This window comes from Sceloporus undulatus, chromosome 4 (genome assembly GCF_019175285.1).
Source record: "Sceloporus undulatus isolate JIND9_A2432 ecotype Alabama chromosome 4, SceUnd_v1.1, whole genome shotgun sequence".
NCBI classification, from domain to species: domain Eukaryota; kingdom Metazoa; phylum Chordata; class Lepidosauria; order Squamata; family Phrynosomatidae; genus Sceloporus; species Sceloporus undulatus.
In genome coordinates, this window is record NC_056525.1 from 128,172,104 (window position 1) to 128,191,709 (window position 19,606).

Here is a 19,606-nt window from a genome sequence, read left to right on the forward strand (position 1 = left end):
ATGTGCTGAACCCTTCAAGGTATCATGCACATTCTCTGAGGCCTGGCACTACTGCTCTTGCTTCCCCTTGTCATTATTGATAAGGGAGAGAGCTTCAAATAGATTCTATAGCTCCAAACTTATAGAATGATCCCTAGTCCTTCTACTTCTACGTGTCACGTGCCTGCAACTGTTTATCACCTGTATATGATAACTGACCTCCTCCTGAGATCATTGTTCTGCAAGAATACAAACATACTATAGCTGTTGCAGGTAACTGCAGCAGCTCCCTTACTGTCCATATTTATTAGTCTTAAGCAGGCATGAAACAGAATTCAAGGCCTCGTCCTCAAAACTACCCCACAAACAACCACGCAAAACACCCCTGTTTGTTTTGTCTGTTAGTTGGGTTCTCCTCACCAAGCTCCAGAGAATGGGACTGCAATCTCCTCCCTTCACCAAGTTTCTGACTCTGAGTAAAAGCCCCACCTCCATGAGATCAAGTGTTCAGGAAGGGGACCTAGGGCTACACCAACAGAACAACTGCTAATGAACACACAATCACCCCCCACCCATCTAACACAAACAATCAACCTTGATTTAGCAGGCACAAGGCCACCAAACTGCAACAGAACAATAGAAACTAATGTACACACAAGGAAGTCTCCTTAAGCTCAGACAAACAAAACAGCCTTACTCCATTTGATCCTTACCCTTGACACAAGAAGCTCTCCCTAAAGTTTCCAGGACTGCGGAGGTTTAACCCAACCTTCCTCCCTTAAAAGTTTCTCTATCTCACAACCTTCCTTTGCAGCCTTTTCCTGTGCCTTTCTCATTTCTAATGCAATCTTTGCCTTTTTTGTAGCTGCTGGAGAGATGTCTGCCACCTCATCAGATGCACTCTTTATTGAAGAAATACTTTTTTCTTAGTTATGATGTTGCAACATATTCAGAGGCTTGATGATGTGCAGCTAATTGATTCACAGACAATAAACTATCAGAGAGACGCTCAGAGACTTGATGAAATGCAGTCAATTCAGTCTTTAAGTGAGCTGGCTCACAGCTGGTTCCCTGTACATTTTCCACACAGGGCACTGAGGAAATTTTATCAGGCTGACTTTCTAGTGCTACTATCCCTCACTTTTTTCAAGTGATCATTATTTTTGTAGCCATTACATATTAGTATACACATAAACATAAGAAGTGAAAGATAAAAAAAAGAGCAAGAAAGTATGATAAAGACCAGGATGTTATTTTTAAAGTTTAAAAAAATGTAAAGAAAACAGGTTTAAATTTAAAGAAGAAGTCAAGCTGAAGTGAAGAAAAAGGAAAGGAGACGCAAAAACTCTACTCGCTAGTAAGGTGGGATGGAGTATATTGTGCAAGGAGAAGATAAATCAACAGCCAAAAGAACAAGATCACATGATTCTTGCCTCTAAGTAATTGCGGATTGTTGGTCTGCACCATCCAGACAGTGTGCTTTATGCTCTTCTGTGCAAAATAACTATTTTATGTTGTTGCCAACGTGGTGGCAATCTATACATAAAAGAACATGAAAATTGCTCTCTTGTCATAAAAATTAACATGTAATAACACACACATTACACATATAAATAAAATATAATTGAAAGCAATTTACCGTGCCATAGTTTACCTGCTGGAGAGCACTAGGAGACTGAGCAGTGTTGTAAAAACTTGTCTGACCGGGTTGCTGAACCTGTCCAGAATACAAATTTGAGGCCTGGGTAAGAGTAGCTCTGGCCTGAGAAAAGAGAGGTTAACATTTTCTAGATGACTTGCTAGGCAAAAATATTTTAATCTAAAGAATAAACTTATGCACATTTCATTTTGGCTTTAAAAATCCTGTATATCAGTTGCCGGTACTATTTTTGAAAGAGACAAATACAGTTGGCCCTTCCCTTACGCGGGGGATCCGTTCCAGACCCTGCCGTGTAAGGGAAATACTGCGTAAACAATGGTGCTCGTTCCCGCAGTGTGCACCCAGTGCACTGTGGGGCACGCACCATGTGTGTTCGCCCCATTGTCTCTTCCAGGGTGCGAGAGAAGCCTTTCCAGGCACACTGTATACATAACATAAATGAACATTTTCAAGTATGTTTTGAATGCTACATATCAGAGTAGGTTTCTGTAGAAAAATATAAAGATTTGAATGAGTGAATCAGACAAACATATATGAAAGTAAAATTAATTGGTGCCTACAACATCTCTGTATCATCGTCTTTGCTGGGGCACTGGAAGAGGTATGTGAACTTTGTCCAGGGCTGCGTGCCACTTCATCTGGGGTCCTGACAATGTGCCTTCTAATAATCATTCAGTTGGGGCATTCAGTTTGTATGATAAAAAAACTGGTATCCCTGATAACATGTAACTTTGCTAATGTCTGGCTCTCTGACCTGGAGAAGATGAGTATCAATAAGCTGAGAACTTCCTAGTCCTGAAGGTTGGCCAAGTTGATGCTCATACAGGATAGGAATAGGCTGAGTGTTAGACGTCTGTTGAAATGCAAGGCTTGTCTGTGCTTTTGCAAGCTCTTGATGCTGCACTGCTGGGAAGTTGTGTAAGGTTGTACCGGAAAGAACGACTGGTGAGGGCTGAGACAAGCCACTTTGCATAAATGCCTGTTGTGATCTATGAAACAAAGTTAACTTGAATTAGTCGTTAAAACATTATTAATATATCTCTTTGAAATTAAAAGTGCACTGAATGAGAACAGACAAAACCATACATGCTAGTATATTATATGCCACCATAATTACAAAAAAAAACTCAACCCCAAACAAACAAACAAAAAAGGAGAAAAATCGATGTAAGTATAACAAAATGATATTATGTTAATTGCAGATTGTTTTTCATATTGTTTACAGCACTGTAAGGATGAATCTAAAGAATCTAAAGCCATGTAGCTAGCAAGTGCATAGTAGCAGTTTAACTTGTTGTGGTGGTGGTGTGCCTTCAAGTTGTTTCTGACTTAAGGTTATCCTAAGATGAACCTATTGGGGTTTTCTTGGCAAATTTCCTCAAAGGGGGTTTGCCATTGCCATCTTCTGAGGCTGAGAGAGTGACTTGATCCCTGGTCACCAGAGTCATAGTCCAGTGTTCAAACCACTACACCATAAGAAACACATATAAAGCAGAAAGTTCAGTATTTAATAATGGTTTTCTCCCTTACAAACCAAGACCCATTTTAGTAGTCTACGGTTCATATTTTATATAGAACTCTATGTCTGACAGTTATTGAAGTGCTTGCATCCCAAAACAGTTTGTATCCAAAACATATAGTAAATATTGCCAAAATTTCTAGAACAAGGGACTACAATAGAAAGAAAGGAACCTGAGAAGTCCAAAACAACATGTGGATGCAACAAAGCTGAACACATTGGACTTGTGTATGTCAACACTTGTCTGCAGAGATTTCCATGTATGGGCTAACTCCTACTGCTGTCCAGGCAGTAGCTTAAGGCCTTAGCTCCCCCCCCCCCCCGCTCTTTTCCATATCCAATCACATTAAAAATGTTTGAGAGGCTCAAAGTAGAAAGATACATAGTAAAGCAAGACAAGGTGCAGCATGAGCTAAGATACTAGACACAATTTGGAAATGCCACTGCAAGTGTAGATTTGGATATTTCTTTCCTCACAAACAAGAATGGATTTTTACAGTTATATTCTCAATGTTCCATTCTCCGTTTGTTGCAAAGGAGCCAACTCTATTTCAGATTTGCCAAAATGTAATGATATAAAAGAGAGGAGAAGTGGCAGATTGCTTATATTGTATTACAGACTGTTTATATTATATTACAGATTGTTTATATTGGAATGAACTACAATACTCCTTTTCCAAAGGCCATCCTAGCAAAGGAAAACTTATTTAATCTGAAACTTCTAGGGAAAGTTGAAAAATTAGACCAAGAAGGAGGCCTGCAAATTTGCTGCACCTCTAACTTCACTTTGGTGTTAGGACTGGCTTAAATTTCTCCCTAGCTATGAGGCCATTAATGCCCTGATCCAGTTTGCTAACTCTGCAGAAGTCTTACTGGCAAATATTTTGCAGGGCATTTATACTCAATTTCTGAATAGGCTTAAATGTTCCATGGAGCCTCTATGACCCCTGGCCCAGAACGGGTTGCGTGGTGGTGCTGGGCAAATGTAGTAAGGCAGAGGGGATTCCTCTCCCCCGACTGTGCCCTTCCTCCCCCCTCCATTCATGACTCCAATGGCTAGCTGCTACACTCCCACCAAAGGCAGGGTGAGTGTGGCTGAAGGAAGAATGGCTTGTCAGTCACAGCAGCAGTTACCTTCCTCAGTTGGCACGTTCCAAAGGGTGCTCTTATTCCCAATCCCAAATCCAAGATGGTGAGAGAAAGGGTGGGTGGGAAGAGAAACAGAAAGAAAGGGTTTGTTTTGTTTTTTTAGTTGGGGGGTAAGGAAGAATGAAGGCCAGAGGCAGTGGCTATGGTGACCGATACCATGATGCCTGGTTGCAGTGATGGAGTAAGCATATCCTGCTATGCGAATAGGCAGGAAAAAGGACAGGTTGCTCACCTGTAACTGTTTCTTCGAGTGGTCATCTGCGAATTCACACAAATGGGTTATTCTGCGCCTGTGCCGTAAAGCTCGGAAACTTCCAGAATCTCTGGGCAGAATGCAATATATCTTTCTGCAACTTTTTGGCGGTAACTCTGCCCACCCCTATAAAAGGCCCCTGGTGGCCCGCTCTCTCTCAGTTCCGAATGAGCTGCAAGCAGCGCGGCAACAAGTATTTATAAATGAGCGAGACACTGACGGGAAGGATGGGCGGGTTTGTGTGAATTCGCAGATGACCACTCGAAGAAACACAGTTACAGGTGAGCAACCTGTCCTTCTTCTTCGTGGTCTCTGCGAATCACACAAATGGGTAGACTAGCAAGCTTAAGTCAAGGAGGAGGGAGTGTCTGTAAGGTGCAAACAGGTAAGTTTATTAAACATAACATTCAGCAAGCACCCAACAAGTCAACAATGACCTAGTGCAAACCAGAAAGTAACACTGCCCTCCCAAAGGCTGCGTCCTGTCTAGCCCTGGCATCCAACCTGTAATGTCTTACAAATGTCAAAGGTTGGGACCAAACAGCAGCCCTGCAGACATCCTCTAGGGGGACCCCCATCAAAAAGGCAGAGGATGTCGCTACCACCCGAGCTGCATGAGCCCGAACCCGTTCGGGACAGGGTTTGCCAGACAACTCATAACACAAATAATGACATTTACTATCCATTTGGAAAATCTCTGAAGAGAAACTGGCATCCCTTTTTTAGTCTTAGAATAGCATACGAACAGTCAATTGGAGGCTCTCGAGCTCGAAGTCCTGTCAAGGTAGAAAGCAAGAGCCCTCCAAACGTCCAACGCATGAATCCGATGCTCTTCATCAGAAGACGGGTTCGGAGCAAGCGTTGGCAAAACAATGTCCTGGTTCATGTGAAAAGCCGACACCACCTTTGGCAGAAAGGAGATGTCGGTATGGAGAACCACTTTGTCTCTGTGAAACCGAAGGTAAGGCTGGTCCACCCGCAAGGCACAGAGTTCACCAGCCCTGCGGGCAGATGTTATGGCTACCAGAAACGCTGTTTTCCAAGTAAGCAGTCTCAAGTCTATAGTAGCCATAGGTTCAAAGGGTTTGACCGCCAGGCAAGACAACACAAGGTCCAAACTCCAGGCCGGTACAGGGCTAGAGGAAGGTGGATGAAAATTATTAAACCCTTTCAAAAACCTCTTTATGAGAGGGTCCCTAAACAGAGACGGCTTATCATCAAAGAGATAGTGGGAACAAATGGCCGCCAAATAGCACTTAATAGAGCTTAAAGAAAGGCCAGCATCAGCAAGTGACATGAGGAATTCCAGAACCGTTGGAATGGATACCTGAGAAGGAGAAACGTCCTTATCTCGAAGGAAGGCCAAGAGTTTGTCCCATTTGTAGCGGTAGGACTTTTGTGTAGAGGGCTTCTGGGCAGCCCGCAGGATATCCTGTATATTCATCGGTAGCGACGTCAGTACCGAATCCTCCATGCTACCAATGGAAGCGACATCATGTCGGGGTGGAGGATCCTTCCGCTGAGTATCGACAGGAGATCGGGATGAGGCTCGAGCCGGGGGAAGTTGTCGTTGGAAAGCTGCAGGAGCGGAGCGAACCAGTGTTGCCTGGGCCACCAAGGGGTGACCAGGATGACATCTGTCTTGTCCAGCATTATCTTGGCCAGGACCCTTGTGATGAGAGGAAAGAGGGGAAAGGCATAGACCATCCCTCGAGTCCATTTGAACTGAAAAGCGTCCCCTATTGAACCCGAGCCTCGAGTTCGAGAGCAAAACATTGGGACCTGGGCATTCAGAGGAGAGGCGAAGAGGTCCACCACGGGTGTACCCCAGCAGCAAAACAGGGAGGCGACTACCTCTGGGTGGAGCCTCCACACGTGACACGTAGTTGGAGACCTGCTGAGTTTGTCTACCAGGTTGTTCTGGTCCCCGGGAAGGTGGATGCACTGCAAGAGAATGTCATGCTTTATGCACCAGTTCCAGACATGGAGAGTCATGTCCAGCAGAGTCTTTGATCTTGTACCTCCCTGTTTGTTGAGGTAGTACATCGTGGTGGTATTGTCCGTGAGTAGAAGGACGACCTTGCCGCAAAGGAGTGTCTGGAATGCTCTGAGCGCTTTTTCCACCGCCAGCATTTCCAATGCGTTGATATGAAGGTCGGACTCTTCCTGGGTTCACTTGTCTTTGATGGTCAGGTCTAGGGCATGAGCTCCCCAACCTTGGAGCGACACATCCGTCGTCAGTGTGATGTCTGGTTGTGGTAGTACAAAGGGAATGCCACGGCAGACGTTGTCGGGCTGGAGCCACCAACGTAAAGATCTTTGTACTGTCCTCGGAATAGTGAGCATCAAGTCTGGAGGATCTCTCACAGGATCGAACACGGAGAGGAACCAAGATTGGAGAGGTCTGAGGCGGAGCCTTGACCACAAGGTGACGGAGGTTGTGGAGGCCAGGTGACCCATGGCCTATAGCCGTCGTCTGCCAAGACAGGCCCTTACGGCTGTGCAAAGTGACAGGAACCTGGGTTGAGGGAGGTATGCTCTGCAGGTCTCTGAGTCCAGGATGGTCCCTATGAAGTCAATCCTCCTGGAGGGCGTGAGGTGCGAGTTTTCCAGGTTGACTCGAAGGCCCAGCGAGTCCAGGAGCTTCCTCGCGAACTGCACCTGCTGTGCCAGGGCATCTTTGGATGAGGCAGTGAAAAGCCAGTTGGCCAGGTACGGAAAGACTGTGATCCCTTTCTGCCTGAGGTAAGCAACTACCGGAGCCATGCATTTCGTGAAGACCCTCGGCGCTGACGAGAGACTGAACGGCAGGACCCTGTATTGGAAGATGTCCGTGCCAATAACGAATGTGAGGAATCTGTGATGCTGTTCCCGTATCGCGATGTGAAAATAAGCGTCCTTCAGGTCCAGCGTGGCAAACCAAGCATCTTTCTGTAAGAGTGGTAAGACAGAAGCAAGAGTTACCATCCTGAAACGTCTATATACAATAAAGGAGTTCAATTGGCGTAAGTCCAAGATCGGCCTGAGCCCGTCAGTCTTCTTTGGGACAGTAAAGTATCTGGAAAAGAAGCAGTATCGGGCCCAGGACGGGTCCACGGGCTCAATAGCACCCTTTTCCAAAAGGGAGCGCACTTCATCGAGAAGGGTGTCCGAGGGGACGGTGGAATTGATAGCTCCGGTGGTTGGGAGCTCCAGAAACTCAAGGGCATAACCCCGCCGGATGATGTTCAGCACCCAAGAGACCGTGGTAATAGAGGCCCAGGTGTCAAAGAAGGGCCCTAATCTATCTGAGGATAGAGTGACGAAGTGTGCAAGGGGGCTTCAAAAGCTTTTCTTGCCTCTGGCATCCTTCTTCTTGTAGCCCTGTTGGAACCTAAGCTGGGAAGAAAGGCGCCGATCCTGATGAGACGACGGTGATCGAGAAGGTCTACCCTGTGAAGGCCTGTCTTGAGGTTGGAAGTGGCAGTCCTGCTGCTGGAAACGCTGTTGGGATTGTTGGTACCAAGTGCGCTGGCTACCATATCTTTGTCGGGACGTCCTAGACGTGGAAGTCGACATCTCGTGCTTCCTAGCAGCCGTCTTCATCCTATAGCAGAAGCTAAGCCGTTCATCAGTCTCCTTGTTGAAGAGGCCCGAATTATCGAAGGGCATATCTTCAATTGCTGACTTGGCCTGTGGAGTCAGGTCTGATGAACGGAGCCATGTATAGCGTCGGAGGGCCGCTGAACCCGACAAAACCTTGGAGGCATGTTGAAGTGTCCAACGGGGTGGATATATTTTTGAATCAGAGTTTTGAATCGGAGGGATGACCCCAGAGGATGTTCCTGCCTGGAGTGGCAAATGGGAAAGAATTGAAGTAGTCCCTGTCTGCAATGAGGTCCAAACCTGGTAGGGGTCCTCCATATGAAACATAACATTGCATTGAAATTGGGGGTTGGTATATGAGATGGCCTCATCCCAGCTACAGATCAGTCATTTGGCACCTGTTTTGGGGGCAGTGAATGGTACTAAAAAGAACCCCTTGGAAGGGGTGTGCGTATAGAATGCAGGCATGTATTCTCCATTATATATATTGGCCCTTGGTAAAGAGGCACCAGATGCATTCATTGACACTCGTACTGGGGAAGTGACAAAGTATTCCTCTGACACGAAGGGAACAACTACGTCGCAAAAGCCATTGGTATGGAGGAAACAAAAGTGCTAAGGCCAGTCTGAAAGGCGGGGGGGGGGGGGGGGTTATGACCACCCCAGTAACAGTTGTGGCAAACCTGGAATGGTACTGTATGGGGACATAATGATGTCCTCGCAGTCTAAAGTGAATGATGGTACTGGTCCCAGTAGAGAGAGACCAAGCACATCCCTGTATCAAGCGAGTGATACAGGAATAGCTGGGCGTCAGAGCATGAGTGATGGTACCAAAGCCCCCAATGGGGGGAACAAGATGATCACAATAGTTATGGTAGCAGGCGCATAATGGTAGTGTTCCTAGGTATAGAGGGAGCAAAACCAATAATTGAATTTGATCCTTCATTATACAATGAAGACATGTTAAGAGGGGCTGGAAGGCATGCATATGCATGCACATACACACACCTGGATGCCCATCTGTCAGGTATGCTTTGATTGGGATTTCTTGCATGGCAGGGGGTTGGACTGGATGGCCCTTGCGGTCTCTTCCAACTCTACGATTCTATGATTAGAGTGAGGGAAGTGACCATTTAATCACGTTGGCTTGGAAGTGCATTGAGCCTTAGCCAAGTGCAACAGTGAAGTGAGTAGCTGTTCATATAACTCCTCTCCAGGAGTACGAAGGCACTTAGCAGAGTGCAATGTACAGGCCAGTAGCCATACAATAAATTATCCTCAGAAGTACAATGGGCCTTAGCCAGGCAGGAGAGCAAGGTGGGCAGCCATTTAACAGGTTCTTCTCAGCAGTAAAGGCGGCCATAGCCAAGCATGGAAGTGAGGTGAGCTGCCATTTTATAACTTCTCCTCAGAGATGCAAGGGGCCTTTGCCAAGCATGCCAGCGAGGCGGGCAGCCATTTAAAAATTTTTCCCCTCTGGATTACAAAAGACCTTTGCCAAGTGCACCAGCGAGGCAAATAGCTGTTAAAATATTTTCCTCAGTAGTCCAATGCGCCTTGTCAAGCGTGATGACGAGGCAAGAGGCCATTAAAAAAAAATTTCCCCCTCAGAAGTTAAATCTGCATTTAAGTATGTGATTCTCTCAGAAACTGCAGTGCTCCTCTTAAAATATGAATGATGATGTAAAGAAATACCATCAAAATGGAGACTGTCAAATGGAAATTTTAAAGTCTGACAGGAAAATGAACCTCTGAAGAGTTCCTCTAGATGCTGCTGCAGCTGATAAAAGGAACTAAGGGTTTAGGCAGGAAACTGGACAATAGGGCAGTTGGAGAGTGGGTGGGGCTACCACCAAAACGTTTCTAATAACTCTAAGAAGGTTTCGAATGAGTCTGTACAGGCGCAGAATAATCCATTTGTGTGATTCGCAAGGATCACGAAGAAGAAATGGACATATATCTGACATTAGGAATGGGAATACACAAAAACTGGTGGCAGAACATTTCAATCTCCCTGGGCATTCCATCTCAAACCTCAGAACAGTGGTCCTTGAACAAAAGAACTACAGATTGGAAACAGAAACAGGTAGATTGGAAACAGAAACAGTAGAATTGGAATTCATCCACAGACTATAGTTCATCAGCAATGGGTTGAACAAAGATAATCATTTCCTGGCACACTCCACACATTTCAACACTATCTACCTCCATCCTCATGGGAGCACTCTTGACCTATTCATCACAACATTCTGTTTCCCACACTCATCTATTCTCATCACCTACAAGTTAGTTTCCACTGTCTTTGTTCACCAACGATGACTGTTAAAACTGGACTTGCCACTTCATTTCTATAAATAAAGGATTTTCAATTTTAATTGACGTACTGATTCTACAAACTAACATGGCTATATCTTTCAATTCTAATGATCATTGTTCAGTTCTGAGTCATTTAATACAATTTAAAAGTTGAGTTTCTTGGTCACAACATTCATGCCTTGATAAAACAAAAGTGGAACAAACAATGGTGCAGACACATTTAAGAGAATGAGTCATAAAACCTTTCTGAATACTTATTTTGCTTTCTTCCCGGTAAAATACCTACCTATAGGGCTGCAATGAAGAATTAAATAGTTCCTGAGCCTGGGAGACAGCAGGAGCTGCTCCTAAACCTAGCTGAGCCTGATGCTGGCCTTGCAGTGGTGCATATATTGGGATTGGTATCTGCTGTACTGAAGTAGGCTGGAAGGAAGAAAAAATATTTAGATAGGTGACTGTAAAATTCCCTCAAGATATAAAATTGCTTAATCAATGATAAACACACCCTAGTGAGTGTGTTTATTGTGGTAGATTTCTGACGTCTTTCCAGGCCTAGTATCTGAGATCTTTTAATTGGAAATACTGGTGAATAAGCACTTGGAAGGTTTGGCATGCAAACCAAGCACTCTACAGCACTGGCCTATAGCTCATTCTCTTATTAATGTACAGAAACCTCTCACACTGCCAGAAAAGAACCAAAGAATAGAAAAGTACCTGTAGTATCTGTAGCAGCAGGGATGGGCAAATTGCAGCACATGGGTTGCAAGTAGCCCAAACTGTCAATTTTTTTTTCTGTAAAAAATAATGTTTGCTGAAAAATTCTCCTCATGCTCAGCAGGTAGTGTGGAGAACAATTTCACCACATCCTCCCCATCTGTTTTAGGCTGAGCGGGTCTTTTTCCTAACCAGAAGTGAATTAGGTGAAAGATTTAAATTAATTTATTGTTAAAGCTATTACTTTAGGTACCACTGCAATACTAAAGTGGAAGCAAAAGTTAAAAGGGAGAGAAACTACTTTAAGAAAAAATGGATTTTATTGAATAAAATCCACCAAAGAGTATTTGCCTTTCCTTAACAAGCAAGTCCAAAGTACTGCCCAAAGTACCTGTGAGAGTCCTGGTTGAAATCCTTGCTGCTGGGCCAGTGAAGGAGGAGCCAGGCGTGCATGCTGGGTATTGAACAAATGGCTTGTATCCACATAAAAAGCTGGAATTTGAGCTACGGAACCATAAAGAAAAACAGTTAAGAGAATTAAGTTAACTAGCATGAAAGCTATATTGATTAACTGTTATTGATAAGAGGCAACAGGGATTCCAAAGGCAGAAAACCCCCTATAAACTTTCAGGAGACATACTCAATTTAAAACTAACATTCTTATACAGTAAGAATTCTATCTTATGAAATTATATTCTTACAAACTTATATTCAATTTAAAAATTGTCATAGTGAACACTGAAACATTTTCATCAAATCTGTTGAGAGGAAAGAATAGACCACAAAATGCCTGTAAAAAATGGAAATTTTAAGGATCACTGAGTTTAAACAGAAAGTTAGAATTACCTGGAATCCTAATTACCTGGAATTCTCCAGTTCTGGCCAAGGAAGGTTAAATGAAATCTCCAGTCACAGAACTGAAAATAGCAGTAATGCCAACAGTAGCTCCCACAATAGGCCAAGAAAAGAATTATGCAACAGTAGCAGCAAACAATAAAGGAACCAGAGGTGCATCAATTAACTGATGTCAGAACACAAATGCAATCACTAAGAATCTGCCATCCCTACAGTAGAAAGAGTCACCATGGGGATAAAAATACTGGGCCCACCGACCAGAATAAACTACATGAGAAATCCAACATTTTGGACACTGGATAAAAGCATGCAACAGGAAAAGGATGTCCAAAAGCAGCATTCTCCTGCAGGTGGATTAGTGATAAGTTGTACCAGCCTGTGACTGAAGTATACCTCAGCCAAGGCATGTTTGTCGATCCCACAGTGCCAGACAAAAGTATAGGATGGTCCAAGTGGCTGTTTGGCAGATGTTTTCTAGGAGTTTCTGGATAATGAAAATGGCAGAAACCACCATGCCCTTACCCGAGTGAGCTATAATGACTAGTGAACAGGTTTGTCAAAGGCACAAGAACAATTATCTCAATAACACCATCAACACCTGCTGGCCCTGCTCAGGTGGGAGATAAGTTACCTGCTTTGGTCAGGGCTCACCTGGAATACTGTGTTCAGTTCTGGGCATAACAGTTCAAAAAATATGTTGAGCAGCTGGAGTGTGTTCAGAGGAGGGCAACCAAAATGGTGAAGGAAACCATGCCCAATGAGGAGAGACATAGGGAGCGGTGTATGTTTAGCCTGGAGAATGGAAGGTTAAGATGTAGTATGATAGCCCTGTTTAAATATTTGAAGGGGTGTCATATTCAGGATAGAGCAAGCATGCTTTCTGCAGCTCTGCGCAACAACTAGAGTGTTGCTGGCGGAAACATCAGTGCTTATCTGACAAGAAACACCATGAGAATCTTTTGTATTCCTATGGAGTGGCAATAGGTGCAGCTAAGAACTTGTTCTATGCTGCACGTATTGCGTGTGCAAAGTCCTGTCCAGCAGAGCTGTTCAGGTTGGTGAGGGAGCGACTCAGCTGCCCCCCGCCCCAACCCTATACCAGAATCAACTAAAGCCTGCTGTGACGACTTTAAAAACTTCTTTGCAGATAAAATCTCTCGGATAAGGGCTGATCTTGACGCCGGCATTATAACAGAAACGATACGAGAGATACCCAGTGCTTCTGTGGACTGTGTTAAACTGGATCACTTTGAGTCTGTAAATACTGATGAAGTGGACAAGCTACTTGGAAGTGTTAGGAAGACAACATACACTCTCGATCCATGCCCCTCTTGGTTGACTGCCCAGGGTGGAGATGAACAGGTTGCTCACCTGTAACAGTGTTTTTTCGAGTGGTCATCTGCGAAGTCACACAAATGGGTTATTTATGCGCCTGCTCACCAATGCTCGGAAACTTCTGGAATCTCTGGGCAGAAATAAGCTTGCAACTTTCTGCAACTTTTTGGCGGTAGCTCCACCCACCCCATAGCAGTCCCGCTCTGCCCCAATTCTGAATGAGCCGCAAAAAGTGCGACAGTCACGCTAGCAAGAAGCACGACACTGAGGGGATGGATGGGCGGGTTTGTGTGAATTCACAGATGACCACTTGAAGAAACAGCGTTACAGGTGAGCAACCTGTTCTTCTTCTCCATTTGCGAATCACACAAATGGGTTAGACTGACAAGCTTCGGTTGGTGGAGGAGGGAGTGTCATGATACAAGATGTAAAGTTGAAACAGTCAAATTTATTAATGACAATGAAATATAAATAGCAAAAACGTTCGTCATTGTCATTTTTCAACATAGAATAGATTAAATAATCAATGCAAACCAGAAAGCAGCACTGCCCTCCCAAAAGCTGCCTCTTGTCTAGCCCTGGCGTCCAGCCTATAGTGTTTAATGAAAGTCAGTGGCTGGGACCAGACAGAAGTTCTGCAAACATCCTCCAGGTAAATCCCAGTCAAAAATGCAGAGGATGCAGCTACCGCCCGCGTGGCATGGGGCCGAACCCGAGTCGGAAGGGGCCTGCCTGACAGTTCATAGCAGAGGTGGATGGTATTGGCCACCCATTTCGAAAACCTCTGCGCAGTCACAGGCAGTCCTTTTTTGGTCTCCGAGTTGCACACAAACAACCGCTCAGAGCGCCTCAAACTTGAAGTCCTGTCCAGGTAAAAGGTCAGTGCCCTACAAACATCCAACACATGGAGTCGACGCTCGATGTCGGTGATCGGGTTCGGGGCTAGGGTCGGCAACACAATGTCTTGGTTCATGTGGAAGGCCGACACCACCTTTGGCAGGAAGGTGATATCGGTACGGAGAACTACTTTGTCCTTGTGGAAAGGCAGGTAAGGTTGGTCCACACGCAAGGCCCATAGTTCACTAGCTCGACGAGTGGAAGTAATGGCCACAAGGAAAGCTGTTTTCCAGGTCAGCAATCTCAAGTCTACAGTGGCCAGGGGCTCGAAGGGTTTGGATGTCAAAATAGAGAGAACAAGAGAGGGCTCTGAGTGCCACCTCTGGCACACATGCCATAGGTTTGCCATCACTGCCCTAAGGAATCTCTTTACAAGAGGATCCTTAAAGAGAGAAGGTTTGCCCTGGAAATGAAAACGGGAGTAGATGGCTGATAGATAACACATGGGTTCTACAGGTTTGATCGCGCCCTTTCCCAAAAGTGTGCGCACTTCGTTGAGAAGGGTGTCTGAGGGGGCAGTGGAAAGTATAGCTCCAGTGGGCAGAAGCTCTTTGAACTCAAGGGCATAACCCCTACGGACGATGTTTAAGGCCCAAGAGACAGAGTTGAAAGAAGCCCAGGTGTTGAAGAATGGCCTTAATCTATCACCGAAGGAACACTTCAAAACCTTTTCTTGCCTTGGGTGTCTTTCTTCTTGTAGCCTTGTTGGTATCTAGGCTGGGAAGTTTGACGCCGATCAGAGGAGGCAGGAGGAGACTGGGAAGGATGGCGCTGGGATGGTCTGTCTTGAGCCTGGTATTGGCGGTCTTGTTGTTGGTACCGGTGCTGGTTATTGGGATACCAAGAGCGTTGGGGACCATACCTCTGGCGTGGAGACCGTGCGAAAGAGAAAGACATGCCATGTTTCTTTGCAGCTGTCTTCATTCTATATCGAAAATTGAGTTTCTCATTGGTCTCCTGATTAAATAGCCCTGAGTTGTCAAAGGGCATATCCTTGATATTTTTTGGCCAAGCCATCTATCTTCTTACTCTCCTTGTCGATTGGGGAGGAAGATGGACAGGGGGCAAAGGTCGTAAGCGAGCCTTCCACAATGGTCGAGTTGGGCTTGGGATGTTGAACCAGCCAAGATGGACCTGATGGTGTCACTCTGTATAAGTTTTCTATCTTCCTTGATGTGGAAGCAATAGTGTCTGAAGTGTTCCACGATCTTTGAGCAATCTTCTCCAAAGATGGGAGAAAGGCAAGAGATGGAGGGGCTAGAGAACAACCATGGATCCTCTGCTCCATAGGGTCGAGTGCGTCTCGCTGGTGTGGGAAACCTCAAGTTTCAAGGCATCAGCCATCCGGATGATCCTGTCCGAAAATGACTTGACATCATCCGTGGGGGATAGGGCATCCGGTTCACCAAATGTCTGAGAGAAGCCACCCTCAAAGACGGGTGCAGGACAGAGAGACTGGGAGCGGGAGTGGGACCGTCTGAGGCGTCAGGATGGAGAGCGTTGGAAATCAGATATGACTTCCCTCTGAGGAGACAGATGGCATCTCTGGGGTTCATCAAGACGCTTCTGAAAGAGGTCTCCATGGGCTGGAGAGAGAGGCCTTATTCTAGTCGAGCCTGGTACGTTGCGACAAAGGTGCGTGGCATCCACAGGCAGAAAATATTGCTTAGCCTGGTGATTGTAGACCAAGTCTGGATAGAGGTCGAAAAAGTCACGTTCAGGTTGGTCGTAGACTTGGGCCTCATCGGCCTCTGTTCTAAGTGCAGCCCGGTCCCTCTGTGGAGGAGAGCAGGACCGAGATCTAATCTTCTGAGGAGGAATGGGAGGGTCAGAGTCCGGTATTTTCCCCTCTGACTCAGAAGTTTGGTCCAGACTGACAATCTGTAAGTGGTCATCCCTCAGGGATAGATGGCTGGAGAGGAGCACCTTCGGTTCCACAGGAATCTGAGTAGTGGCTGAGGCTGCAGTCTGTGTTGGCGTGGGGGTTGAACCCGAGTCCGGCGGAGGCGCTGAGACCGTGCTAGGAGGGCCCTTGCGGCCGGATTTTGCCACCGAGGAGGCTGATCTAGCTCGCCTTGAGCTCTGCTCAGTGGTGGAAGACTTGGAAGATTTATGCTTGTCCCCACTGTGTTTGTCTCCATGCTTCCTTTTAGGAGCCTTAGGGGCGTCCCCCGACGACTCCTTCCCTGCCATGGAAGTGGATGGCTTTTTATGTTAAATGTATTTTACAAAATGTCAAAGGGACATGTAGGTATGCAAGTGTTGGTGGGAGGTGGGATGGGGGAATGGAGAAGGTGTGTAACGTAAGTATTAATGTTATGTTATGCTTTGTAATGTAATATGTCATGTGGAAAAATTTGAAAATAAAATATTAAAAAAAAAAAGTGGATGGCTTTGTGGCTGGCTCTACAAGGGAAGTCCCGGCTGAAGATGTGGCTGAAGACAGAGCGGGTTGAGAGACTTTTTCATAAAAGGAAGCCTTCAGTTTTTGATTGTGGTTCTTTAAGGCCTGAGAAGTCATGGGCTTACAGTGGAGGCAATCCCTAGGGATACGAGTCTCTTCTAAGCAAAGGACACATTTATCATGTCCATCAGACATGGGGATTTTGACCCTGTACTTGGCGCATTTTTAAAAAGAAGCCATAGCAAACCGTAGTCGAGGATACTGAGGTCAAACCGTTGAATTGATAACGAAGTCCGAGGATAGTCTGTAAGAATGGTCAGAGACATTTCCATTGGTCAAAAGTCCAGGGATTGTAATCAGAAAGGCTAGTAGCAAGGTAAACCAAGCTAGTGAAGTTCCTCGAGCTGCTGAGCACGGCAGAATAAACGAACTGGGGCAGAGCGGGACCGCTAGGTGCTATATATATATATATATTATGAGGCTATTAAGCCGCTAAGAAGAGGCTTCACAAACAGGAAAAAAAATCTTTTAAAGTCTGCAGCTGGAAGCTTGAATTTTGGAATTGAGGCTTTCCTCAAATTGGGGAATAATTAGTGAAGAGTGATTAAAAGCCCAGCTCAGTGAAAGTTAAAAGTGGAGGAGACGGAAGAGACCGGGGAGAAAGGAGAGAAGAGATTTGATGCGGAAGGGGGAAGGAGCTAAAGTATGGTGTAGACCAACTAATCTTAAATCATCAGACCAATTACTTCGGCATGTTGAACGTTTATAGAGAAGGAAGCTCATTTTGAACTTGAATCAGAAATGATCCAAAGTCCAAAAAAAGTAGCCCCCCTTTAAAGGATATACAGGAATCCAAACAGCCTGCAGCCATCTTGAGGCAAGAGGAGGGAGAGAAGGGGGAAGCTGGAAAGAAAATGAAAATAAAAGTGATGGATTGTGAAGATATTATGACGAAATTTACAGAAATGATGGAAAAACAAAGGGAGAAAGAAAAACAAGGTTTTTTTTGGAGGCAACAAAAGAGGAGAGAGAAGCTATGACAAAGCAATTTCAACAACAGATGGAACTGGAAAGGAAAAGTTCAGATGGAAAATTCAGGGATCTACAGGAAAGCATTAAACAAATTCAACAGGATGTACAAATATTAAAAGTGGACAATAAAGAATGTAAAACTGCCCATGAAGCACATCAGAAGGAAATACATAGTAATAAAATTACTGAAATAGAAAAAAGATTGGTCTATTTACAAGATTATCAAAGATCAAACTTTGTTATTAAATATATACCAGAAACTGGAAAGGGAAATAGAAGAACCGATTTGAAAACGGAAATATTAAAATGGCTACAACAGATCTCCCCATCTCTTAATTGGATTGAAGATGACATAGAGAGAATTCATCGTATCCCCTCAGGAAAAAACAAGATAATCCCGAGGGATGTCATTGTGAGAGTGACTAATTATAATAAGAAGGAGGGACTGCTGAACATGATGAGAAAAAAATCCAGAGAAATTAAGATTTGGAGAAACTAAAGTGGAAATATATAATGATTACTGTCCACAGACGAAAATATGGAGAACATCGATGAAGCCATGTACTGTTGTGTTGTTGAAGGCTGGGATTAATTACACATGGTGATACTCGCTGTCCTTAAAATTTTAATGGGCAGGAAGAAGATATAGGATTGACTCTGTGGAGCAAGGATTGCAGTTATTGGAAGAACTGGGGATAAATAAAGAAGAAGGAAAAAAACCTGGAGGATCTGAGAAAACGTCTGGAAGAAAAGGAGCTGGAGAGAGCAGGAGAACACCTGGAAGAGTTGGAGAAGAAGTGATGGTTGCAGCGACTGGAGGAGAAGAAAGCTTGGGAGCAGTTGGAGGAGCCGGAATTGTGTAGATGGAAGATAGAACTACTACAATCAAATAAAAAATTAAGTTTTATATTTATGAGCACTTGGAGGGAGGGCAGTTTTGGGCCTTTGGATGTCTTCACCACCCCTCCCCACAAGGGTAGCCTTGGCAGCCGAGGCTAGGGCAAAATGCTCTAGTGAATGGAAGTGGGGAGTTAAAATGGATATGGGGAGGGAGGGAGGAAGGAAAGGGGGAATAGGGGATGGTATTTGGGTATGGGGAGCACTAATTGGAGCCATTAGAAATAGAAACAAATTGGGTTATGCCAAATAAGGTGAAAATTGTAACATTAAACACCAAAGGTCTTGGTTTGCCGGTCAAACGAAGAAGGATTGAAGCATTATTAAGAAAATCCGCAGTAGATTTGATCTTTTTACAAGAAACACATCAACATAAGGATGGACAAAATGAATTGAAATTGAATTGGGCAAGGGATTATGAGAAAGCATTTGGAAGTTCTAAATCAAGGGGGGGTAGCTATAATAATTGAAAAAAATGTAATTTTGTAATAAAAAAGGTATTAAAAGATGATGATGGAAGATACATAATAATACAGGGGGAATTAAGGGAGGATAAATATGTATTGGCAAATGTATATGCCCCAAATGAAAAACAGGAAGAATTTTATGAGAAAGTATTAAGAAAAGTGGAAAAGCTACAAGAACAATATGTGGTATTGGCAGGTGATTTTAATATGCAAATGGATATAGGATAAAAGATAAATCTAATCCCTCAGTAAAGGATAGATATAAAAATATAACAAATTTAAATAAAATAATGAGCAAAAGAGAATTTAAAGATGTATGAAGATTAGTACAAGGAGATGAAGCAAAATACATGTATTATTCTGCTGTACATAAAACATATACAAGAATAGACTATATTTTTGTATCAAAAACATGACAAAGTATTAAATTCGGAAACATCAAATATAAAGGTATCGGACCATGCCTTGGTGAATGTAGAAATAGTGGTTAAGAAGGATTATGAACAAGTAAAAAGGTGGAGGTTAAACACTAAGATATTGAATT

General features: G+C 44.3%; 1 protein-coding gene across 12 annotated transcripts in view; it reads right to left on the reverse strand.

Annotated features, from left to right (window-relative positions):
- The window catches only part of PRRC2C (proline rich coiled-coil 2C), a 208,198-nt gene that overhangs the window by 22,756 nt on the left and 165,836 nt on the right, over positions 1–19,606 (reverse strand). For 5 of the 12 annotated variants that reach the window (XM_042464503.1, XM_042464510.1, XM_042464507.1 and 2 more), the window contains exons 26-29: positions 11,567–11,679; positions 10,748–10,884; positions 2,394–2,628; positions 1,619–1,741 (exon numbers count right to left, since the gene is read on the reverse strand). In XM_042464503.1, coding sequence (XP_042320437.1) covers positions 1,619–1,741; positions 2,394–2,628; positions 10,748–10,884; positions 11,567–11,679 — 608 coding nt within the window. Of the gene's footprint in view, positions 1–1,618; positions 1,742–2,393; positions 2,629–10,747; positions 10,885–11,566; positions 11,680–19,606 lie in introns of those variants that run through there. The other 7 variants (XM_042464508.1, XM_042464504.1, XM_042464511.1 and 4 more) reach the window with 5 other exon arrangements.